Source organism: Phoenix dactylifera, chromosome 1 (genome assembly GCF_009389715.1).
Source record: "Phoenix dactylifera cultivar Barhee BC4 chromosome 1, palm_55x_up_171113_PBpolish2nd_filt_p, whole genome shotgun sequence".
NCBI lineage: Eukaryota > Viridiplantae > Streptophyta > Magnoliopsida > Arecales > Arecaceae > Phoenix > Phoenix dactylifera.
The window spans coordinates 16759322-16785517 of record NC_052392.1 but is presented as its reverse complement, the minus strand read 5'-3'; the positions used below and the strand labels follow the sequence as shown (position 1 = coordinate 16785517).

The 26196-nt window shown below is 44.2% G+C and overlaps 1 protein-coding gene across 1 annotated transcript; it reads right to left on the bottom strand.

Moving 5' to 3' along the window:
• Window positions 1-23699: 23699 nt before the first annotated feature.
• LOC103722898 (AT-hook motif nuclear-localized protein 25-like) lies at window positions 23700-25877 on the bottom strand. Its single transcript, XM_008813623.3, has one exon. The coding sequence runs from the start codon at window positions 25240-25242 to the stop codon at window positions 24361-24363; it is 882 nt and encodes a 293-aa protein (XP_008811845.1). The 5' UTR covers window positions 25243-25877; the 3' UTR covers window positions 23700-24360.
• Between the last annotated feature and the right edge of the window lie 319 nt (window positions 25878-26196).

Here is a 26196-nt window from a genome sequence, read left to right as displayed (position 1 = left end):
CCAGGTCAGGTCGGAGTGTATGTGGAGACGCTTCGGGCCGGCCTGAGGTGCCCCTTGCACAAGTTCCTGAATGAGCTCCTGGAGAGGTATTGCCTCGTTCCAGCGCAGCTCGCTCCGAACTCGTGAAGGATAATCATGGGCTTCTTGTCCCTCTGTCTTGCTCATGGGATACCGACCTCGGTAAACATTTTCTGCGGGTGTTATATATTAAAAACTAACACTGCAAATGGGGGATGGCTATACTTCGCCCTTCGGGGAGTAGGCTGTTGTTCCGAGGTGCTCCTACCTCCATCCGTGGATGGAAGGAGAAATTCTTCTTTCTTTTCTCCGAGCATTCGTGGGGGTTTAACCCATCGAGGGGCCAGCCAATAGTTAAGGCTAACAATAGGGTTCCCGAGCAGACTATGAGCAAGCAGAAGATCCTCGCGGCTCTTCGCAGTCTGAAGGGCTCTCTGAATGACCTTCTGAGTAAGGAGGCTTTGGTAAACGTTGGCCTGAGCTCGACTCGTCCTGAGGGTAAGGGCGGTTGTACTGCTCCTTTCTTATTTCGTCGTCCTTCATTTTATTTATTTTCTCTTATTCTTTTTCCTTTTTCTCTCTCTTTTTTTTTGGTGTTGGTCTGACACTTGAGTTCTTTCTCCTTTCAGACATTGCAGGGATGGTGATCAGCAACGAGGCCCTTCTCGCCAGATACAAAAAAAGGGCAGTTGAAGCCGGAGGGGCTCGCCTTGTGCCCAAGAAGAGGACTAGGCCGGCCTCGACCTCTGCTCCTATAAGGTTGAGGACCTTGAAGCCGAGACTTCCGAGCTCGTTCGGAAGAATAGTAAGAAGAAGATCGGAGAGCGTAGACTAGAGGAATCTCCCCTCGTCGAGCGTGCAACTTCTTCCGGGGCCGCAAGAGATCTAGCGGCCCAAGCGTGCCCAACCTTGGTTCCCCAGCGCCCAATCGAGCCCGACCTCGGTTCCCCAGCGACCCCGCCAGGTCATCCACTTGCGACGCTAGGGTCCTGAGGCAGGCAGCGGTCTCGGGGTCCCGAGCTCCTCTCTTCATTTTTTGCCGAGCTCTTCAAGAACTAGCTTTTCGAGTTCTTCAAGGGTCGACATCCCGAGCTCGTCGAGGGTTGGGGGCTGCTCTGAAAGGAGGCCCTTCTACCCGGAGTGGTCGGTCTTTGAGGATGACTCGGCCCTCCATAATAGTGACGTCACTCATGAGGTTATTCGCTGCGCGTTTCTCCCAGCTGATCGAGCCGAGCTTGAAGCTGGTGGCGTCGGTAGTTTCGTCGACCAGGCCTACTGCTCCGCCGTTCGAGTAAGTTTCTTCCCGCTTTGGTTTTTATATCCTTCTAAGTTTTTGATCTCGGCTCATTTTCATTTTCCTTCCCCACAGCGCCTCCACGAAATCAATATGCTGGTTGCCGTGGCGTCCGAGTGTCAGAACCAGACCCAGAGGAGCCAGAAAGGGAAGGAGGATGCTGAGAGGAAGCTCGGTGAGGCCGAGGCCGAGTGGAGGGAGGCCACCGCGAGGATGGAGGCTACCGAGGCCGAGATTCGGTCTACAGCCGAGCGTCTTGAGGAGGAGGAGGCAGCGCATGCCCTTGCCAGGTCAACACTTCGTGCCTTCGAGGCACACCTGGCTGATGCCCAGTCCGAGCTTGCGGGCCAGAAGTACGAGGCGGGGGTCCTCCGGCTGAAGATCGAGCAACTTGAAGCTCGAGAGAAGAAAGTGCTGGAGCAAGCTTGGAACACGGTGCAGATCTTCCGCGAGTCAGCCGAGTTCTGGGAGCTGATGGAGGAAGAGGCGGTTGACGGGCTCATCCGAGGCTTCGAGAATTTTCGGAGGCAGATACTGAGGATTTGCCCCAAGCTCGACCTCCACAGTCTTCAGCCTCGTATAGGGGTTGTTGTGGACGATGGCGCACCCGAAAGTCCCGAGGATGACGATGCGCTCGATGTGCGCCCGATAGCCCTGAAAGCGGAACTGAGCGTACAGTCGTTGAGGCCGGGACCGAGGCGGCCGAGCAGGTTGCTCGCGAGGCCCCATCTGGAGAAGCTGTCGAAGGTGCTCCTGAAGAAGCTTCTGAGGCTGCTCCCGAGGCCGCTCGTGAAGCTTCACCTGAGGCTGCTACGGATGCTTGCGGAGACGGGCCAGCAGAGGATCCCGAGACTGCTCCTGCAAGGGATCTCAAGGTGGTTCTTGTGCACGACTTTGAGGTCGATGCCGAGACCATCGCTGCTCCAGAAATGCCTTAGGACTTAGTTTTTTTTTCCTTTTGTAAACGAGATCGACCGCTACAGCCATTATGCGGCCAAGTAGGTCAGCCTCGGGACAAAAATTCTGTACTTAGCCTTAGGGCTCCTCATTAATGAAATACATGCTTTTTTCAATCTCATTGTGTCTTTGGACTTGCTTCCACTTGTGTTTTCAACGAACCCTTGTCTCCGACCGCTTGAGTTGAACTTCACGCATTATTCGTTTTCACAGGTGATTCCGATATTTTTGGAGAATTCCAATAAGTCTTTGGGCTTCGATTCTTGAAGAATTTTGCTAAGTCTTTGGGCTTGGCTTTTGTTGTAGCATGAGTTAAGGCTGGGCTATCATTCGGCTGTTGAAACTTGAGCGCTCTTCGATCCGTAGCTTCTGCCTTAGGTGTTTCGGATTATAGCTCTTATTTTCGTTTAGCAGTACCCGAGGTCGAGGGAGACTGAGCTCGCGATCGACGTAGCGGGCCGTCTTGAGCTTGGTCGGGACGTCATTAGGTAGGACCCGAGGTCGTCACAGCGGGTCATCTTGAACTTGGTCAAGGCATCCTGGGCTTGGTCAGGGCATTTGAGCTCGGTCGAGGCATCCCGAGTTTGGTCGAGGCATCATTAGATTTTTCCTAAGGACTCGAGTCATCTCAGGAACATCCTGGAGTTCACAAGCAGATTATCATTAGAAGAAGTGTTGAACGATTAAGAGAAAATTTTGAGAAATGCCTCATTGGCTGTGTTTTCAAACATCGAAGACCCATAGAAGGGCTTCACTGGTAGTACATCCGGAGGTTCTTGGAGTGCCAACTTCGAAAAATGGGGGTCCTATCAAGAGACTCCAACTTGTATGCTCTAGGCCGTTGGACTCGAGCAACTCGATATGGTCCTTTCTAATTCGAGGCAAGCTTCCCTCGCTCGGTAGGTTGAGAAGCCTCAGCTTTCCTCAGGACGAGGTCTCCTACTTTGAATAGATTAACCTTCAATCTGGAATTGTAGTATTGTGCCGCTTTTCATTGGTACCTAGCCATGCGGATTCGAGCGACTTCCCTCGTTTCTTCAAGGAGATCTAGGTTGCCTTTGAGCTGTAGTGAGTTGGTGGCTGCGTCATAGCTCTCCGCTCTTGGCGACGGGAGCCCGATTTCCAAGGGAATGACTGCTTCAGTTTCATAAGCCAGGTTGAAGGGGGTTTCACCAGTAGGGATTCGAAAAATAGTTTTGTAGGCCCAGAGCACATTGTAGAGATCTTCGACCCATTGTCCTTTGGACCTGTCGAGTCTAGCTTTTAGCCCTTGAAGGATAGTCCGATTTGTCACCTCCGTTTCTCCGTTGGTCTGACAATGGGCAACTGAGGTGAAGCGATGGTCGATGTCAAGCTCGGTGCAGAATTTTCTGAAACGAGCATTATCAAACTGTGGGCCGTTGTTAGATATGAAAATGCGAGAGAGCCCAAACCTGTAGATTATCGATTTCCAAACTAAGTCTCGCATCTTTGGCTCGGTGATTTGGGCTACTGGTTCAGCCTCAATCCACTTGGTAAAGTAATTGATGGAGACAATAAGAAATTTTTTTGTCCGATGGCTTGGGAAAAAGGTCTCAAGATGTCGATTCTCTATTGGGCAAACGACCAAGGGGCACTGATTGAGGTCAGCGGGACTAAGGGTCGGCGCTGAATATTAGCGTTCCTTTGGCATCGGTCGCACTTTTGGACGAAGTCTATTACATCTTTCTGGAGTGTAGGCCAATAATACCCCTGTCGTAGAATTTTATGAGCTAAGACCCTATCTTTTAGGTGGTTCCCGCATATTCCTTCATGTATCTTTCGCATAGCATAGTCTGCTTCCGAGGGACGGAGGCATATGAGGAAGGGAGACGTGAAGGATCTGCGATAGAGCTTGCCTTCATAGAGGAGGTATTAGGAAGCCTGGCGTTTAATTCGACATGCTTCCAGCTCATCATCAGGAAGAACTTCATTCTGCAAGTAATTGACAAATGCATCTATCCAGCTCAGCTCGGTGTCAACGCAGAGGACTGGTTCAGGCTCCTTGGTGCTTGGTGCTTGGAGGTACTCGAGCGTCGTAGTCTTCGGAAGCTCGCTCACGCGGAAAGTTGCCAGCTTCGACAGTTGGTCCGCCCTCACATTCTCTGGTCTGGGGATATGCTGGATGTCAAAGGTGCTTAATGCGAAAGTGATATCTTGCACCTTTTGGAGATATTTCTGCATTGACGGCTTCTTTGCCTCAAAATCTCCCACGACCTGGCTCACAACCAGTTGGGAGTCACTGAAGACCTTCTAGCTTTTAACCTCGAGATCTTTCGCCAACTTAAGCTCGGCGATGAGCGCCTCATATTCTGCTTCGTTGTTAGAGGCAGAAAACTCGAAGCGTAGGGCTCGTTCTGCGACCACTCCATCTGGGCTAGTAAGAATGAGGCCTGCACCACTTCCCCCCGAAGTTGAGGAGCCATCCACATGTAGAACCCATGGTTGCCCCGAGGCCTCCTCTTTTCATGTGAGCTCGGGCTCGGGGTCATCTGGTAAGGTGCACTCTACTATGAAGTCAGCGAGCACTTGTGCCTTGATTGTTGTCCTCGGATGGTACTCGAGGTCAAATTTTTCGAGCTCGACCACCCACTTTGTGATTTTTTCCGCGCGATCCGACTGTTGCAGAACTTGCTTTATGGGTTGGTCGGTCAGTATGGCCACTATATGAGCCTAAAAATACGGTCGGAGCCTTCAGGCTGAGATGAGCAATGCGTAGACTGTCTTTTCTAGCTTGGAGTACCGGGTCTCTGCGTCTAGCAGAACTCGGATGGTGTAGTATATCGATCTTTGAGATTTGTCTTCTTCTCGAACTAGAATCGAGCTGATCGCTACTGGGAAGACAGTCAGGTACAGATAAAGAAAATTGTCCTGCTGGGATTTTGTGAGAAACGGAGGGGAGGCGAGATGGTGTCTGAGCTTTTCAAAGGCTTGTTGGCATTCTTCGGTCCGCATGAAGTCCTTCAGTCGTTTAAGAATCTTGAAGAACAGGAGGCATCATTCTGCTGACTTCGAGACACCTCCCTAAGGCCGCAATTCGTCCGGCGAGCTGTTGTATTTCTTTGACTGTCCTCGGCGGCGTCATCTCTTGCAGTGCTCGGATCTTTTCTGGATTCGCTTCAATCCCACGTTGAGTCACCACGAAACCGAGAAATTTGCCCGAGGTGACTCCGAAGACACACTTCGTGTGGTTGAGCTTCATCTAGTACCTTCTAAGGGTGGAGAATGCCTCGTCGAGGTCGGTTATGTGGTGCTCGGCCGTCTGGCTTTTTACCAACATGTCATCTACATAGACCTCCATGTTCCGATCTATCTGGTCCTTGAAGATTTTGCTGACCAGCCTCTGATAGGTAGCCCCGGAATTCTTCAACCCGAACGACATTACCTTGTAACAGTAGAGGCCTTTGTCAGTGATGAAGGCCGTCTTCTCCTCGTTTTCGGGCGCCATCCGGATTTAGTTGTATCTCGAGAAGGCATCCATGAAGGTCAGTAGTTGGTGTCTCGAGGTGGAATCGACGAGCTGGTCGATCCAAGGAAGAAAAAAGTTGTCTATAGGATAAGCTTTGTTTAAGTCGGTGTATTCCACGCACATACGCCATTTGCCATTAGCTTTCTTTACGAGGATCACGTTGGCGAGCCAGTCTGGGTAGGAAACTTCTTGAATGAAGCCGCCTTGAGGAGTTTGTCGACCTTCTCGGCCACTGCTTGCTGTCGTTCTGGTCCGAAGCTCCGCTTTTTCTGCCTCACAGGCTTGTAGTTTGACTTGACCTGAAGTCGGTGAACCATGACCTCGAGATCGATCCCAGGCATATCAGTAGGCGACCAGGCGAATATGTCCATGTTTGACTGGAGAAACTCGATCAAGCGCTCTCGCTCGTGAGGGCTCAGCTGGAGACAATCTGCACGATCTGCTCCGGACGATCTTTTCTTAAAGGGATTTGAAGGAGAAGCTCGCCAGGCTTTGCCTGTTGCCTTTTAAGCTCATCGCATACCTTCAGGGTTTCGATGGGCAATGCTTGGGCCGAGGCTTGAGCAGATGCTTCAGTTGGTTGTTCTGCCCGACTTGGCATTTCAATTGGTTGCTTCGCTTTGAGAGTCGCCATGTAGCACTCTTGGGCCGTCGCTTGGTCTCCTCGAACTTCGCCGATCCCCTGTTCGGTGGGGAATCGTACCAGCAGGTGGCAGGTCGAGACTACGGCTTGGAGGGCATTGAGTCCTGGTCGGTCGAGGATAATGTTTAGGCCGAAGGCGTACGGACTACCAGGAAGTCCGTCCTCACAGTACTTTATCTAGGGGCGAGCCCGGCTGTGACAGGTAAGTTCACTATGCCTTCAACCGAGACTGAATCTCCGGTGAATCCAACTAGTGGAGCATTCATTCTTCAGAACTGGCTCTCCGTCATTCCCATTTTTTGGAAAGCATCGTAAAATAACATGTTCGCTGAGCTTCCATTATCAACCAAAATGCATTTTACATCAAATTTATTTACAACCAAAGAGATGACCACAACGTCATCATGAGGAGTCTCAACTCCTTTCAGGTCTTCATCCGAGAACGAGATGGCCTCCGTCATGCGTTGACACTTTGGAGGGGCTTCCTTCTGTGTAAGCTCTTCAGCCGAGCTTCCCTTGATAGAGCCCATTCCTATGACATTGATGGTACCGGCTATAGGTTTGTTGTCACTTTGATTTTCAGGCGGTGCGGCATTCTCCGCTGGTGCACTTTCGTCTCGCCGGTTCCATACGAACCAGTTGAGTATTCCACGGCGAATGAGCGCTTCAATCTCTTCTCGGAGCTGGAAGTACTCCTCGGTGTCGTGGTCGTGGTCTCGGTGGAAGCTACAGTACTTCCTAGAGCGTTGTCGAGCTTTTGAATCTCGCATCGGCGGCGGCGGTTGGAGATAGCCTCGGCCTTCTATCTCAATGAGAATCTCGGACCTAGTAGCAGTGAGGGGAGTATAGTTTCGGTACCTCCTTGGTGGTGTTCTCTGCCGAGGCGGTGATCTCGGTTGGGGCCGCGGTCACGGGCGGAGCGGACTCCTCAATCGAGGCAGGTTCTTTTCACGTCGAGGTGATCGACTTCTTGGGCGGCCACGCTCCTCATGATGTCTTTTCTGCCCCTTTGAGGGCTGCTTGGCGGCATCTCGCCTTGAAGCCATGGCTTCTTCAGCCTTTGTATATTTCCGAGCTCGGGCTAGCATCTCCGTGAAGTTGGCGGAAAAATTCTTCTCGAGGAAGAAGAGGAACCTGTAAGACCGAGCTTCCGTTTTTTATGCCGACATGGCGATTGATTGATCGAGCTCGCGAACCTCCCAAGTGGCTGCAGTGAAGCGGTTGATGTAGTCTTTCAGAAATTCTTTTTTCCTTCTGCTTGAGGTCGAGAAGAGAATCCGACATTCATCGCTGGTGCCGGCAGGCGGCGAAATTGATCGCAAACTGTCTGCCGAGCTGCTCGAAGGAGAACACGGTACTCGGCTTGAGCCCGGAGAACCAAAGTCGAGCCGTTCCTCGGAGGGTTGCAGGGAAAGCCATGCATAGCAGAGCCTCCGAGGATCCTTGCAGTGCCATAAGTGCTTGGTAGCTCTCCACGTGATCTAAGGGATCGGTGGTCCCGTTGTAGGGTTCTATCTGGGGCATCTTGAATCTTGGCGGGACCGGCTCGTCCTCAATTAGAGGGAGAAAGGTGACTTGGTAGTGAAGTCGGGGTCGCCCTCACGCCTAATCCTTTGATCCCGAAGTGCCTTGATTCGCCGCTCAAGCTCTTTGACCTTCTTGTCGAGTTCTCCACCTTGGGAGATCGCCACGGTGGTCTGTTCCGGTACTGACTGACCCGGGGTCAATTCGGCTCCGAAGGCTGTGGTCTTTTATCCTGGTTCTTCCTTAGTGGCTCTCTCCGGGGAGACGCTCGGGTTGAATCCTGGTGACAGCGCTGTTCTCCATTGTTGACCCTCGAAGAGTAATGGGGGTCTCGGCCTTGGGACATAGGTCCATCTGGAAGGAGCGCCGATTGAACATGAACCCGCGGAGGCTGCATGGGAGGGGCCTTCATGCGTTGCAGGCCTTGGACTGCTGCTGCTAGTGCCTGGACTTGCTGCACCAGCGTGTTGAATTGCTCTGGCTGGATCTGAGGAACTTGATCTGCCGGAGACCTTGGTGGTGAGTTCTGGACTGAGTGGCTAGGATTTGGTGCGCGATGCCGAGAGGCATTAGAGGCTCCTCCGCTCCTCAATCTCATGATCACGACTCGGGCCCTTCCTCTAGTGCCAACTGTTGCTGAAAATTGGACCCGGAGGTGACCATGGACCGAGGAGGAGGAGCTCTGGCTGGTTGTACGGCAGCGGATGGCTATCTCCGGCGGACCTGCAAGAAGCCTGTGGCTAGGGGTTCCGGCGTAGGCCCTCCGATGCTTAAGTTAGAGTGGGTCCTTTTGTGGAGATAAGTAATGGAGAGAAGTAAAGTATGGATGTATTTTTTGGCTGGGGGGAACCAGAGAGTCCCCTGCCTAGAGCTCTCATCCTTTTTTATTAGAGAGGGTGTAGCGGCTACCTGTGATCGGGCATGATTGTGCGAATCAATGAATTACTGTAAACAGCCCGATATTTCGGGCTAGCTGGCGATCCGTTGAGATCGTGTGCATTCAAATGTTGACAGCCGTTGAGGTGGAGATCGCGAGATTTGATCCCAGATATGGAGGGCTTGATTTTCGGTGGAGTAGGGAGGTCTGCTTCTCCCTTTGACTGGGTCTTCCTTGGCCTTGAGGTCGTTCGGGCTTAACTCTGCCGGGATCATGCCTGCCAAGGTTATGCGGAGATCGAGGTCGTGAGCTCTGGGATTGTCGATGCCGAGACGGAGCGCTTTGAGGTCGGGCGCTCTAAGGTCGGGACTGCTGAGAGTATGTTTGATGTCGTCACGCTCGTCATCAAGTGTCGACGATTTGACCATGTGCTTTGAACGATCCATTTTTCCCCCAACAGCATAGTTTCAATGTGATCAAAGAATGAACTCGATCATTCCATGGATTGAAGCCTTGTAGTGGCCAAACATGATTCTTGTATTAATAGAAATACTTATTACTCGTTGCTATTTTCAGCTCCAATATCTGCTGTAAGGCATTTGATGGTGATGCAGGAGTTCACAAGACCACTCTCTACAGGCCAACAAAGGCTTTAAATTTGGACAAAATCTTTTGGATAGCATGTAGGATTTATATACAAGTTGGAAGCCATGAAATGGGTAACCTGAGTGTTGGAACTCTCAATCCCTCATGTATGAACGAATGGCAGTGAACTAGTCCGTAGTTGAGTAATTTAGTTACCAGTATTATTCTGCATAGGACAGGGGTTGTATCTTTCGGGCGAAAGAAGGTTTCACCTTCCTTCGTATGCATCCACTGTTGGATCACGCAATGGCTAATTTGATATCTGTGCAGCTGGCTGAATGAAAAAGTTCGAGTGCTTTGAATCTGTGCAGGATGGGATCTAACTGTTGATGCTGCGAAAGAAGATCAATCATTCTTTCGTGCGAATTATACAACCCAAACGCTTCTGCATATGGTTTCTGATCCTTTATGTATAACTTCTTTTATTCCTATTAATTATCATTTTTATCGCCATGATCATCATGATTATTGTTACTATTATTACTAGTTCTAGTACTATTAGTACTACTACTACTATTAATTAATTAATCTCTACTCTCAGCTCTCTTACGGCCTTACTACTGAACGGATCTCAGATAGTTTGTCAAGCTGTCTTATGAGCATCGTCAGTGAAATCACTCTTGTGGTTCCAACTAACTTTCCCTTGTTCCATTCCAATTAGAAGTGTACTTATGATCCTGCAAGATTGAAGAATCTATCCTCATGTACTGTGCTCAATCAGGGACATGCCAAGAAAAATTGCCCAAAGACAGAGCAACTACCAATTCTTCAGTGTTTCAGATTATGCTCTGATAACAGTACTAATAGAATTTTGAATTATTTGTAGTTAGGGGGAACGAGACATGACTATTCGAGTAGGAAAATAGTATATAATCATCCGGTATTGGCAAGAACAGAGGATGGAAGATTGGAATAATCACTTTAAGTAGCACAGTCAATAGATGGTGAAAACAAATGAAACTTGAGAAGATGTTGCCTCCAATACGTGAAGGTCTCTCATTAACAAAGGCAGGTGGTTGCCATTTAGTTAGCAGATGAAAGGTTTCAACTTCTCCAAGTTATGATTATAAAGATCAGAATCTCCATAGAATTGAGACAGGCTTATGGTTTTTGACTCTTCCAAGTTGTAGTGCTACATCATCACAAGGCGACCCACACTTGGAGCACAGAGAACAGCGTCAAAACTGTCAGCATTAATGTGTCTGCCACGTAGAGTGTGTGATGTTTGCTGTCATTTTAACAGGCTGCAAATAAGGACCCCACCGTAACCAACTGAAAGGTAATAACAAGCCTTGAGGTTCCTCGGAGGAGGCAAGCAGATTGAAACTTGAAAGGTGCTTCACTGCAGCAAGCAGGCAAGAGTAACGTGCTGCTAACGGTGAAGGACAGTTCACCCTAATTCCTGTTGGGTGATCATTTGCAGCAGGACCCCACCAACTGCCTCCATGTTTTGTTGCGTGTGGACCGTGATAGCTGCTAGGAATCTACCAAATAACTCAGATGCATCAATGACATACGATTTGTAGAAATTTCCCTATGGCATTTATTGGTTTCTCAAGCATGGTAGAACAAGAGGAACTATGGCAGGTGAGCTGTTACTATACAATCACAGTTGATGCTAAAGGTTTTGGGAAGTGTTTGGAGCAGGAGGTAAAATGGGTTGAATTACCAAGAGACAATCTCAAACCTTCGACCCGAGCCTTTGTGACGGAGAGGTGACTATAGCTGATGCTTGTATCCCATGGAAGGGGACTGAGCATATGTACTTGTTCGCATATCAGGATTAATGGTATGTTTGGTTTGCGACTGGAATCAGAAAAAAAAATGTAATTTATATTTAAGGGAATAGTAGGGATTGAGTTTTGAGGGGATTGGAGCATTTCCATTCCTTCTTGGATCGGAATGAGAATGAGACTCTCTCCAACGAAGCAGCTAGAGTGGGAGTCACTTATTTCCATTCTCATTTCAGATTCTAACTCCTCCCAACCAATCCAAACATGTTCTAGATGGGGATGGAAGAAGTTGATGGACAACCCTAGACGACGGAGAATCTTACATTACAGATTCCTTCGTTGTTACAATACAAAGGAATGGCATCTACTTTGTTGCAGCACAGATCTGAACGTAGCTTAGTTGAAGGTGCCGTACAAGTTATGCAGCAAAGGTACTAAAACTAGAACTCAGACCACAGAACATTTTGACCTCAAGAGTGTATTTTTCAGAAGGGGGTAGGCTTTCTTAGTCGTGGCCTTCACCTAAATCCTGAACTTTGTGACCAAACTTTCAATATTGTAGTAATTATGTCATTGTCTCGAAATCACAATCTCTCCCCTTTATTTCAGAAGGCGGTTTCAAACTACCATTTTCAAGGTCCATTCGACCTAGCTTTCAAATGACCCCACCAGGGTTTTAAATGGTGACCCCTCGGTTGTCTGACTATAAAGAAGACCACAGCATGGTTGAAGCTCCCTTAAGCCATTGCCAGATGAGTTGCACCAGGTTAGGTCGGGGATGGCGCCCGACGAGAGGCTTCCAGCTTCATTCTTATCGATTATATATTGTCCGGCTTCGAGTCAGGCTCTTCAGATTCCTTGGTTTCTTCTTTCATCATTTGGAAACGATGAAGAGAGGTGGAAGGAGAAGCAGCAGACGGCAGAGTGGCAGAACCTGCAGCGGAAGAACTCATGAGGTATGTCAAGCAAGCCAACTAGATTACAATCTACAATCCTTCAATGCAGAAGCCATAGCAGATTGTTTGGAGTTCATCAAGAAATCATCTACATCAGTAGATGATAGTTCAGCCCCCAAAAGAGAGGAGATTCCCATTGTTAACAATGGCAGTCAGAGAGGAATGCTTGCAGTTTGAGTATACTGGTGGCCTTTTGTCCGTTTCTTCTTCTCTTCCTTGACTGTAAGCTTCCTAAAATCATGAATCCGATCTGTTTTGAACACCACCAACTCAGACCTTACTTGCTAATTTGTTTATCAGGTGAGATATAAATGTGAATTGGGATAGTCTTGGTAATTAGTTGTTGTGATCTACATGTTGTTTGCTGAAAACTTCTCTTCTTCTGGGTTTGTCGTGGAGGATGACAGTAAAGTCGAGAACCAATGCGACGATTTTCTATCATTTTTTTCACCTTCCAGGCCTTCATATTAATGGGAGATTGAAAACATGGCATGGCATGAGAATATCCGTATACGGCTTTTCTTACTTCTCGCGGACAAAGGTATTTACCATTTACAAAGTGCCTATCGGAAGTATTGGGAACTTGAGGACCAAGCATAAGATGGAAGTAGCTCATGCGGGAAAATACTGAAGTGGAATGACTCCTTATAATTTTGCAAGGGAGTGCTTCGTGGATACGTACCCGGAGTCAGAAAACATTCGTTTCTTTGCATAAATTTTCCGATCGGCCCACAAAATGTCCGTATAAAGTATGTCTTAATAATAACGCGTTATGGTATTTAAGGTTTTAATGGCTAAATATTTAATTTTGGGTAGCTGAGTCTTGTTTTTTTTTTTTTAAAAAAAAAAAAGGAAAGAGGGAGGAGGGAAGGAAGACCTCACCCACGTAGCAACCCCCACTGGGCTCCCTTCCCGCAGGAGAATGTTCGATGCGGGTAGATAAGTTTTACTTATATCCTTCCTACCGTGGGTTGCTCTACGTATGAGTACGTCACACCAGCACCATCTAAGTACCGGCGGACCAGATGGCGACTCCACCGGACAAACTAAGCGGGAGACATCCGGTCCCCGCATTTAATCGATGCCCGCGCGTTTCGAACCTGGGCTACTTTGATGAAATCTTAGCTCCGTTCCAATCCGAGCCTTGTTGGGAAAATATTCTGGTAAAGAGCAGCCAGGCACTACTGTGATGAGCTTGTATATCCCTTAATCCACTAGGAAACCATGCGTAACTACGTCACTTAATTTGTGCCAAATAACACGGCATTAGAGCCTGATGATCTATTTGAAACGTTAATTCGATTGCATCATAAACCGCGCCTGCAGCAAAGCTGTTCGAAATTCTACGGAGCCATTTCACAATGAATAAAATGCAGAATCTCCATTAATTAGGAGACTGCTGCCAAATTCACGGATGGTGTTTGCTCGTGAAATAAGCTGGGCGATATCCTGCAAATTCTTGTCGAACATCAAAAGGTGGGTCTCATATAGTGGCGGGGGATATCCCCCAATATGGCTGTGGACTGGGTTGTATTTTCCGCGTGGAAGAAGTCATCTTAATTCATGCGAATCCACCATTGAACATTCAGTGTGCCTTGAGATATGTGGAGTGGGTGAACCAACGGTGTATTCACGAAGGAAGGTGAATCCCTCTTTTGCAAGTGCTTGCGCTTTTTTGTCCAGTCCGAAATCCGAATGTGCTGTTGGCTGGTGAAAAGGGTAACAAATCAAATGATAACGAGCTATAACAGATAGTAACTAAAGATAAACTAGTTTTATTGACCGGTAAAAGAATCTTTTCTTAAAATTATAATTTGATATTTATAAGTCTTTTCTATTAATTGCTAAGATAGATATTATTATTTAATTGTCCAGGCTTGTTTTTAGGGGTAATTAATTCTCCACCCTCTAAAAGACCACGCTATAACAAAAAGTCCCCGTTGACCGGTCTTAAAATCTTTGGTCCATTATCTCTATTAAGTTTAATTTCCGGTCCTTTAGTTCCTTTTGTTTTTTCAAAAAATACCGAAAATGCCTCTACTCCTTTTGATCTCTCATTTTCAGAAGAAGAAGAAAAAACAGGGGCAGCCGCCACCGACCACGGCCCATCCCCCCCTGCACCATGTGGGCTATTATTGATTTGTTGTTTATCCCTCCACCATTCCTGTACTCTGAATGGTTGTACCACACCTTTTATCTTTTGGGTGGTGGTATGGGTAGCTGTAAGATATGCCCAATTATCCTACTCCTCCTATACCTTAGTAGTCATCATTACCAGCCAACTACCCAACTATTTTCAAACTCTTCTCCGATAAAGCTCCGTACTAGGTTAATACTTAATAGCTATTGTCCTGTCAGTCTACATCATATTTATTCGGTTTGCATCCATAATGTTTCAACCAGCACCCTTTAAGGTGCATTAGCTTTTAATTCGCATTGGATGTAGTATAAACAAAGTTTGAAATCTATTCCGTCAAAAATAGTGAAATGGATGTACATCATGTAGTAGACTTATCCTCATTTCTTTTAATTACTATTTTATCCTTATCCTCTTTATCAGTAATCTAAAAAGTGAGAGCAATTTAATTTTTGTGATAAATTCTAAATTAAAATTTACCATACTGATAGACACCACTATAGACTGACCATAGCATATTATATCGGTACCGCATCGGTACTTGATATAGAAAGCATACCGATATTCGGTACGTCGAATCAGATACTAGTATATCTGATAGAATAGTACCAGTATATCTAATTCGGTAGTTGGTACTGGATCAGATACCAGTTGGATTCCATACTGGTACCAGTATGGAGTCCAATACCAAAACGGTGAATTTTGATCTAAACTATCACAAAGTTTAATACGCATTACATACCATGTATTTTTTTTGTTTATTTCTCATACTTATTCCTCAACCTAATACGAAAATATGTCTATTCCACAAAATAGATCTATTCCTTTAACGGTGCAAGGGAAATTCCTTGCTCCTCTTATTCTGCAATTCAGTAACCCAAGCGGCAAAGAACTTCGTGCCAACTAATAAGTTTATGCTTTTAATTTGTTCATTTTAAGGTGCTCGTCCCCCTGAGTAAACGCATTTAGAGGTGGCATATTAATTGGTTTATGGGTCCGCAGATTGAATGGAAAGCCTGAGTTATCTTTGTACTAAGTTCTATCATATTCTCCTCGCACAACGTTTGTCTTCATGTATGTACCAACAAAATAAAAAGATTTATAGCTCATTAGGAAATGAAATGTCATGCGACAGCAAATAAACTAGTAAACATTTGTGCGCCCCCATGACCTTCATCTTGAACAATAACTAGTCACATTTGTAGTTCTCCAATGCTCTCAAGATTTTTTTTTTCTTTTTTGTTTTGAGAAACACTCTTCAGATATTTCAAATCTCTTAAAGACCTAATATTTTTCCCCCAAAAAATTAGGGCTTGAAAGTTAAAGCAAAATTAGCCATTAACGACGTGGTGAAGGCCCACACACACAGACATGCACATTTTCTACTGAAATTTGTCAAATTAACCGGGAAAACCAACAATGCATGCAAGTGACTTATGTATTAAAATAGCTCATAAAATTGGACTAGATTACATTGTTTAGAACCTACACCAAAATTTAAACAATAAATTAAATATTAGAGAAAATAAAAAAAGTCGAAGGCATTGAGAATTTTTTTAAAATAAAGATCTGTCTGAATTCATTGGTACATAAAAAATATAAAAAAGTCAAAAATAGTAAAAAACATATGATAAAATTTAGTTGCTCGTAATTTTTTTTATCATTTTTGACCCTTGGATTCTGCACGAATCATGGGTTTTCATTTGTATTGTTTATATATTTCGACTATGCGTCGAAATAGAAGACGAGCCATTTTGGACCTTCATGTATTTTATATTAAAAAGTAATAATCTTTTTTTCTTTTGAAAATCTATCAATGTTCCATAGAGATGGCCCTCTCTGTGTACCATGAAACTTCTTCAGTTTTAATAAAGGCCCAAAAAAATACAAAAATAGAGTTTACATTCTCTTTTCTTTTATTAATGATTCATACCTCATAAATTGAGCTATATAGCCTCTATTTATAATAATAGTGAGATCCTTTTTTTTTTACAATTCAGATTGGATTCCTCTCTTAATTTGAATAAAGCTAGGTCTCCAAAAATAAACATAAATAGTAGAAATAAATATAAAAAAATAAAATTTTGTAGAAAATAGATCTCGTCTTTTACATTAACTTTGTTTTCTATCTTTTTGTCTAATTCTTTATGGATTGTAAATACGCTCGATCAAAATCTTTTATGAAAAGAAAACTTTTGTTTTGACTGGCCAATTTTGGAGCCCAAACAATCAAATTTCGGCCTATTTTAAATCCTTAGAGGGTTAGTACTAAGTTATAGATCTTGAAAAGTTGCCTGATTTTTTTAAAAAAAGATTATTTTAAACAAGCATCGTATGACTAAGTTATAACTTCTGAATTTTTAGTTTGGCTCGTGTATGGTAGATCTCGCTCCCAGATTCTATCTAACTCTACTCAAATCGGCTATAGTGGTCTACATTGAGTCTGATGATCATCTTACATAAGATTTTTTCTTGTTTAGGAGCTTTAACTCTTGCTAATCAAAGTTGAAGTTTGGAAAACATCTCATGGCTGAATCATTTAGCTTTGCTTTACCCTTTTAACCAATCCAAAAAGACTCAATCATTATTTGTTTGTTTTTTGTGACTTTCCTCCTAATGAATAATCATCTTCCAATGGCTTTGCTTTTCTAGATATTAAATCATCTCTAGACACCGAAGACAACTTTAATACAAGATTTAGACAATCTTTTCTTCTAGTTGGAAAATCGAGATACGATCTTTAGTGAAATATCTTTTCATCTCATCATTTACTGAGGTAGAACCAACAGAGATACCCAACTTTGTGTAAAATTTCAAAAAGTTACCTAATCTTTTTTGAAAAAAATTTATCTTAATCGGACTCCGTATGACCAAATTATAGCCTTCAAAAATTTGATTTAAACTCGGCATCTCAATATGATGGATCTCGCTCTTGTATCCTATATTCAACCCTGCTCGTAGTAACTAGAATAGCCTACATCGAATTTAGTGATCTTTCTAGATCATAGAGGAAGTTGATTTAGACTCAAAATGGTGTCGAACAATGAACAGATTAGTCTGACCTGTAGGGGAAGTGGAGCTCAAGACTGAGCTCCGCTTTGGGAAAAAAAAAAAAAAATCTTTATGCGTCTCCAAAACTTGTAAACTCAAGATATACTCAGCATGATGATATCTGTTGCACTCTCACTGGAGAGCTTTGCATACTCTTCACCTCAGTGATGAGCCGTAGAGGACGCCTCAAGGACAGGGATTTGGAGCCCACAACACTGGCAGTATCCGCCCCCGGTTTGGCCTCACCAGAACCGGCAGCCATATTGCAGCTTGTACCTACCAAAGGGGAGCTTTGGAGTTGGGACCCGTCGCTTGACGCTGCATCATCCACCTGCCCATTCTGACTATTTATTTCCCTTGCCTTCCGACGAATTGAGTTGGCGGAAACAATGCGCTTGCTATTAGTGTCGTTTGGAGCAGCGATGGAGGCAATGGGAATTGAGATTTCCACGACATTGCCCTCGCATTTGGCTCGTCAAAGAGATGAAACGGTTGCGATCAAATGGGATTGCGCCAGTTATGCTTAGCAGGCTTTGTAGACTACAGCAGTTCTGCTCGAAGGCGACTTGGCGACTGTCATTAACTGGATCTAGCAGTGTGCCGATGGGGTTGGCGACTACCATCCACTTCTTTGGAACATTCAGACTATGATTCATGGCGGGATGGTCTTGAAGGCACATCATGTGTATAGAGAAGCTAACGGGACAACGGATTGGGTGGCTTCATATGTGGCCAACCACTCTGGAGATACTCTGTAGGTGGGGGAGCGGGACCTATCTGGTGCACTTCGGAACTTATTATCTTTTGATTTTTTTTTATCGTATTCGTACCCATTATATATGATACATTCGTCTTAGGAAAAAAAAAAGAAGAGAGAGCGTGAGAATCCATGCCGACATGTCTTTAGTATCATATCGGCTGCATGCTACGTAGATCTTTGGATATTTATGAAGAAACACAAAATCCCAATAACAGCATCTCAAATACATTTGGTAAAGTGTATTTCCCAACCAAGCATAGCCACCATGGTCACAATGATTTGCCCGCTTTCCCCCGGAGTCACCTGATCAGCGACTCATCAGCATCTTGATATCCTTGTTCTTTGTTCAGTTTAGATACAACCATATGGCTTGTTCTTAAAACACAAATGAGCATCAAGAGCTGGCCAAAAGATTGTAAGGACCTGGGGACGACATGGAGAGAAGGAAGAAAGTTAGAAAGATCGTTGAGAAAGGGCTGGGACACAATTAGCTATGGCTTTCATCCGGCACATGTGGTTGGAGAGAGAGAGATAACACAATCTTTCTGCATAGAAATTCTTCCATTAACTCGGTTCTGCACGAGGCCATTCAATCCGTTCATTGGGGAGGATACTGTTCAGGAAGTACCAGCGAGAGTCACCAAGTTGTTTTTGACCAAATTCGCCCTTCTGCCACAACCCAGGACCTCATCTAAAATAGCTAGCCAGAAGACAATTTTTGAATTCCTTAGTATTATATAAGTGCCTAATATCTTCTCGATATTAACTGATTTTGGGCTAAATACATGCTCGCACGGGTTCTCGCAGTTTCTGAATTAACCTTCCTTATGTTTCCTTCGGTGATCAGGAGTTTTTATTCCGTCTTTGTGGGCTGTGCTTCAGTGCTATGTTTCATGTTAATCTCATCTTGATAACCTGCTTCTGAATCTTTTAAACAGAGCAAACTTTTGGCTCTGTGTCTTGTAATCATGTATTTCATTCTTTAATGAATGCTGGGAGAAGCTTCATGCTTCCTCCATTTTCCATCGGAAAAAAAAAAAAAAAAAAGTTGGGCAAAAACCCATGACTTGTTAATGGAAAGTAGCCTTACTCTTTGTTAAATTTATAGATCACTGAGGCCCTGCCTTTTTTTTTTCTGCAATGATACTTATTTCATGTGTAATTAATGTTCTAACAGAGCTATGAAGAAGCTATCTCTCATTTATTATCCATACATGAGTTTGTTTATGGAATACATTTGATTGGATGACTCGAACTCATTTTGAAAACGTGACCAATTTATTGTTCATCCGAGTTTTCTTCAACTAGACAAAGGGCAAGGTATAATTATAATTTTCACGCTTTGGGTATTCATCAACCTGTAGTAACTTAACAGAATTATAGTAAAAATGAAACTAAAGTTCCTCTTATGATAAGTATGAGACACAAAACAGTTTTGAATAGCCATCTCCATCAATTGCACCACAGTGCCAGATCATGTGGTTAATTTGATACACTGATGCACATTATATTGAATTTTTACCAAACTAAGCTTCTTGTAGCTTGGAAAAATCCTGCTCTGATCACCACATAAGAGTTTTCACCGTAGCTCACACACTCAGCTTCCATGACATGCCTCTCATAAGAATTTCATGATGACGTTTTCAGAGTAACCCTAACATTTCTATTTCTTTTCTGTAAAGTTTGGTTCCCATTATCCCTTCTGCATGCTCAACTTCATTGCATGCCAAAGATAACTGACATATTGCCTTTTGAGGACCAGTCAATGGCTAACAGCATAGTCACCTGTTACCTTTGTGCATTGGCTGGCTTGTAGGTTGAACTTCCTTGCTCAGGGGATTTAAGTGAATCAAGTTGGATTCTTGGTTCAGGTTGGCTGAATCAAGATTCACAAAAGAGATTTTTCCAAACAAATAACTTTTTCTGAACTTTAAACTATTGCATGGAAGGATGAAGGGATACCGATTCCTCCTACATGTGCATTAAGTATGGTGAATAAAATGGAGATCTGCCAGTAAAGTATTGCGAACAGAAAGTTGGAAGAGAAATATCAGACTAGCTTCTTACCGAACCCAGAAGAAAAGTTACATTCTACTGTATTGGGCATAAATTTTTGAAAAGAATAAATTGTTTAAATGATGAGCGAGTGGCCAAGTAGGGTAGACTGAAAATAAAAAGAACTAAGACAGGTAAAGCAGAAGGTAAAGAAGGCTTGAGTGAGCCAACCTGGTTAATTGCTTTTTATCCATATATTCTCGCTACGAATTTAACTGAGATGATCTAATGTTTAAAGCTACGAATATCTGAATTGCAAGTACCTGAGTCGGTTCATGCACCAATGACCAGATTCTAATCTTTTTAGAACAAAAAAAATCCAGTAATCTGAGTAACCATGGGAAGAATGAGTACATGTTTCATATCAATGCGTGCTTCATTTTATTATGCTTCCACATGGTTCCTTTTTTTCTCCCTTCTGTTTTTTTATTGCTGGTGAATTCAGAATTTTTTCTAATCAAATATTGCTTCCAATCAGTGACATTATCCATTAGATACCTCAACCTGAAAGCCGAGTGTCAGCTTTCACACAGAAGAAAGAAATGCAAGAAAGTAAGATTGGACTGCTAACTTTATCCAAACCTCAGTTAAGAGGTCCATTTGCTACAGAAAACAAAATTGACTACTTCAACAATGTTTTGTTAAACAAACTCATATGTTGTAAAAGTTGAATGAGCTATGAGCTTTGCAGCCTTATCCGATAGAAGCTCTATACAAGTCCACCAAGCCATAAAAAGAGTAGAGAGAGACAAGATGGAATGGAATAACAGCATTAATTTTTTTCTAATTATTAATTCACAGATCAGAGATTCTGGAAGTTTTTTCACGAAATATTGCCTCTAAAGATAGAAGATACAGCCATACCTAAAGTGAGCATGTAGTAGGAAGGTAAGTTCTTTGGCAACATAAGTCAAAAACTTTTATTGGCTTACGATGCTGAGATTCACTAAATTGTCCTTGGCATGCTATATATGAAACTGTAGAATGACATGGACTGTCTGTGCAAACTAGTTCTTAGAATGAGGTAGATGTCCACTGTATCAAAGGCAGGTATCTCCTTGTTTCTAAGGTCTCCTATTTCATAAGGTCTCCTTGTTACAAGGTCTCCTATTTCATCTTATCCTTTCTCTTGTTTTTCCCTTTTCTTATCAATATGTATGACAAAGGATCTGAATGGTATTAGACATAAAATTACAGAAATACTAACTCGTAGCAATTTGCACATGCTATGTAACCACTGCAGCCCAAAACCTGCACTATATGAAAGGGATAAAATCTCATTAATGCCTTTCTGAACATAATGGCTACGTGTGGTAACTTACTTATGTGTTTGTCTTTGTGAGAATCCCTAGTAATTAAACATTTTGTGGATTTATAGTCAAGTCACCAACAGGACTTCAGTCTGCCCTATCACCAATTGAGAGCTCTCAGATTTAGACCTGAGTGGTGGCATTCCCACTGTATTTCTCATAAGACAGAGAAAAAATGGAAATGGAAAAACAGAACATTACAGACAAATACCTAACGCTGCAATCTGTCTTGGCATCAAAAAGGCAGAAAAGCAGCCAGGTAGTTTAGGCAAGGAAATTAATATGGCACTTGATGCATATCTCTTATCTTATGAATGAACAACTACAGAAATTTACACCAAGATGTAATCACAGTGAGTGAAGTTCAATAAAAAAACTAAAAAAATCCTCTACACTGAAGTGACTGAACTAATAGAACTCCCTAATCAAAATCTGATCGAGAGTAGCATCATAGGAAAAAATCTGAGTGAGAATAATTCAATGCCCACTCTTGAAGTAATCCTAACGAATTCACTGATTGTCTTCCTATATGATACATGCTTCTTTTAATAATATAATTTTAGTTCCTCAAGGATCAGTGTATTAAATCGTCCTCATATAGTTGTCACTCTCTTCATTCGCTTAGTTGATTTAAATAGCTTCCTTAATTTGCAACTTTCTTGAGTCTTACCAGGAAGTAAGCAATCAAACTATTCTGTTAGTGCCTCTTTTTGCTGACCAGAACTCCCAAAGTTCATGCAAGTTTTAGACCGAACATGTTTGATCTGAATGGAGAATACCCATAATGCATGTGGTAGTGCAAATAAGGAATGGACTAAAGAGATATATAAATGAAGGATAATTTCTCTATAAGTCAGTTTGGTTTTAGGCAAATTAAATGAAATTTTTCGTATTCTACTTTTGTATATCTTTTTTTTTAATATAAAAAAATGAAGCACCATCCTTGACCACATATTTAAAATTACCACAGAAAAATAACAGTACCAAGTAAACAATCCTCTTACCATGGAGATAGGGGGAAAGCCTTTTATCCCCTTGTCAAGTCCACCAACCAAGAACATTCTAAACTAAATTACCACAGAAAATCCATCATCACTAAATTGTTGCTATAAGAAGAGGATAATCCCAACCAACAATTTTATCGACAAGAAGTTACAAGAACCATAAAAAATGCAATATGGTATGCGAGGCCTTAACTCAATTGGCACCCCTCTCCACTTGGAAGAGGTCCAGGGTTGGAGACGTAGTGGTTCTGTCTCTATTTCAGAAAGAAAGAAAAAAAGGCAATTCGGAGAACATAGAAATGATAATAAAACAAGAGCAAACAGAAAAAATAGAAAATATCCAAAACAGTGAGATGAAAAAGAAAGATATAAGCACCAAAATACTCGATACTTTGCTGGAATTTTCCTGTTTACCAGTACATAGAAGATGCATGACCTGCAATCAGATGCAGGAATTTCATGCAGAATTATCCACGATGTTTTCTTGTAACTCTCTTTGTCGGTATCCGTATATAAGTATAGCTACTAAGTACTCCTACCTGACCTACCAAGTGGCTCTCCTGAAACAAAATACAATGATGCAGCTGGAAGAGAACTCGCTTACGGAAGCAAGTCTTTTTAAAAATAAAAAGATGTCTGAAACGTTAGTTAATTAATATCACAACACAGCCACACACGCACGGGGAGAGAGAGAGAGAGAGAGAGAATACATATAAATGTAATATATTAGACTTTTAGAAGACTTATATGTTTCAAAGTTCAAATCATCATATTCCTAAAGCTTATGGGAAAAGTGGGACTGCTGCTTAGCTGCTCTCAGGAGACTACATGGAAACCTTCTTTCTAGAAATGTACTTGGAAAAAGATAAAAGTAGATGCTGAGAATCTTTCAACCTACTCTTACCATCTTATAGGCTGTTTTTTTTAAAAAATGACATGCTCAGTAAATGACAAACAACTGCTCCTTTTTTTTATTTATCTTTTGCTCTCCAACCCTCCGTTGTAAACCCCTGGCCAGTCAGCAGGAAGTTGACAGAACAGGTTGGAGTTGCAGTTACTTGCTCCTCTTCCCACCACCCTCATTAAAGATTCAAGTATGCTTTGGGCAGAAAAAAAGCAGCCAGCTTTTGAGGCAGCCCACCTCCAAAACTAGTTCTTGTACTTCCCTCAAGGATAGGCTAGCAAGAAATTAAAGCGCAAAGAACCGAGCATAAACAGCATAAGCCCATGCAAAAAGCGTACACAGAATTCACTGAATATTGGCAAACTTAGATCAAATCAGAAGAGCAAGTACTTACATCCTTCGAACCTTTATCAGCTATGACTGAGATAAGTCGATTGTTTAACATTTGATATACAACATCGAGAATTATATATACAACACAGTGGAGCATTTATAAACAAGAACTATGGCACATTTTCTACATCAGATCTGCAGAAACCGTCATATGAACATACGGTAGAGTAAAGAAGAAGATAGGGATGAGAGAGAAAAAAAAACCTGACGTGAATTGAACATGAACCTTGAATCCTGACCTTGGAAGCTTGGCAATCCCATCTCGTCTTCCCTTCTTTCTATTCTCATCCCTCCATTTTCTCCAGCTTCAATATAAAAGCCCGCAATGAGAATTTTTTACCTCATTCCTCTTTCACTGACACCAGACAAAAACTACCCTAAAAAATCAGGGTCCCAATAACCATATCTCAAACACCATCTCGCTTCCAGACAAAGCCAAGTAAAACAACTCCTCTATCACTCCAGACCTCATGTCTTACTAGTGACTGCAAATAAAGTGTCTTTCTTGCTCTGCATAGTTCTAATCCATACATAAGATCCCAAAATCAGCATGCACTACCACTTCTTCTTCTTTGAGTTCACCTTCTCCTATCACCATTGTAAAGCATCCATTCAGGATAAAAAAGGTGGCCTAACCCCACCTCCACCCCACACATAAGCATCCCCCGGGAAGTGATAATTCCCCATGCTTGCACCCAAATTATAGAATGGAACACCGCCATCACCACCACTTCCGCCACCCTCATCGCCACCCGTAGTGACCGGAGAAGACTGACACGCCGACGTCTGCCGCGCCTGCACCGCGGCTGCCGCTGCCGCCTCATCCTCCCCCTCCAGCGGCAGCCGCTCGTAGACGGCATTGGCGAACGTGGCGGTCATCAGCATCACCGGCCCCGCAGCCACCAGCGGGCCCACCACGCTTCCCCCAACCACCTGCCCCTGCCCACCGGCCAGGAACACCGTCAACCCCCCCACCCCCGGCGGCGCCGGCGGCGGCAGCACCGTCCCGGTCAGCGAGAGGATCTCGAACCGCCCCGTCAGAGTCGCCACCACGCTCCCAGGCGGAGCCGCCCCCGGCTGTCGGAGCGACACGTTCACCACCGCGCCGCCGCCGCTCAGCACGCATACCCCCCTTCCCCGCCGCCGCGCGTACTCCGTCACGCTCTCCACCACGTCGGCGCCGCTGGCCACCTCCAGCATGTGCGAGTGGAGGCCGTTGGGGCTGTCGCGAGTGATTATTATCGGCGGCTTCGGCTTGTTCTTCGACCCCGGCGGCCGACCGCGCGGGCGGCGGGTCGGCCCGGCAGAGGTGGTGGGCTGGTCTCTGTTGGCACCTTCGTCGGGGGAGGCCTTCGGGTTTTTCTCCGGCGAGGGGTTAGAGGTCGCCGATTGGTCGTGGGGTGGCGGCGGCGGCGGTTGCTGCGGCTGCGGTGGGTGAAGGAGGTGGTGGAGGTAGCGAGAGCCGCCGCCGCTGCCGGAATCCATTCCGGCCATCGCCGACACATCTACTCTCTCCCACCACTTGTTTGCCAGCTTATCTTCTTCTCCTCCGCCTCTTCTTCTCCCCTATTCTGGTTGAAAATAACTAATAAATATCTAACAACCAAAAGCTAAAATTTTGAGGAGCTCTTTCTTTTACTCTCTTCCACTACTGCTGTTTTTCCTCTCTGCTAGTAGAATAGGTAAATAACAAGAAAGAACCAAGACCAAAGGAGCATTTTTCTTTCTCCTTATTAACGGAGACTTGTCACCAAAAGTACTCCACGACCCACTGAAGGAGGCCTCAAACCAGAACATTAATTCAGATAGGTAAAGAACACACTTTTCACCAAGTCAATGGAAGGCAACGCCATTAAGCACTACCTATGCTTGGAGATCTTTCTATTGCTGCAGCCAAGAAGCATAGAACAAACTTCACAAAACAAGGAGTTCCGCTTTGGCTGTTGGCACATGCAATAAGTGATAAGAACTTTTCTGCGACTATCCTTCTCAGAGAGAGAGAGAGAGAGAGAGAGAGAGAGAGAGAGTTGAAGTTTGGGAATGGAGTTCTGAACAGGGGGAGGTGAGACTGAGCGGGGCCTGGAAGCTGAGAAGAGAGAAACAGTCGGTGGAAAGCGTTCACAGGTGTGGTTGCTATGGCTCATGGGAAGAGAAAAGAAACAATAAAGTATGGAGCAGCTTCATGGTCTGAAGATTATTTTAATTGCAACCACTAATAAAGAAACCAGGGGTAAGGTTATATAAATAAAATTTCTGTCCATGTTCGAGAGGCTGCATGTGAGTAATGTACCGAACAGATAACATAATGGAGGAGTTTTGGGTTATTATTTTATGGGGGCATGATAACTACCCCATGCCGGAAGCTTTGTGTTATTATTTTATGTGGGCATGATAACTACGAACTCTGGCCACCCCGCGTTTTTGAAGCAATGGTCTTGGCTTAAGGCA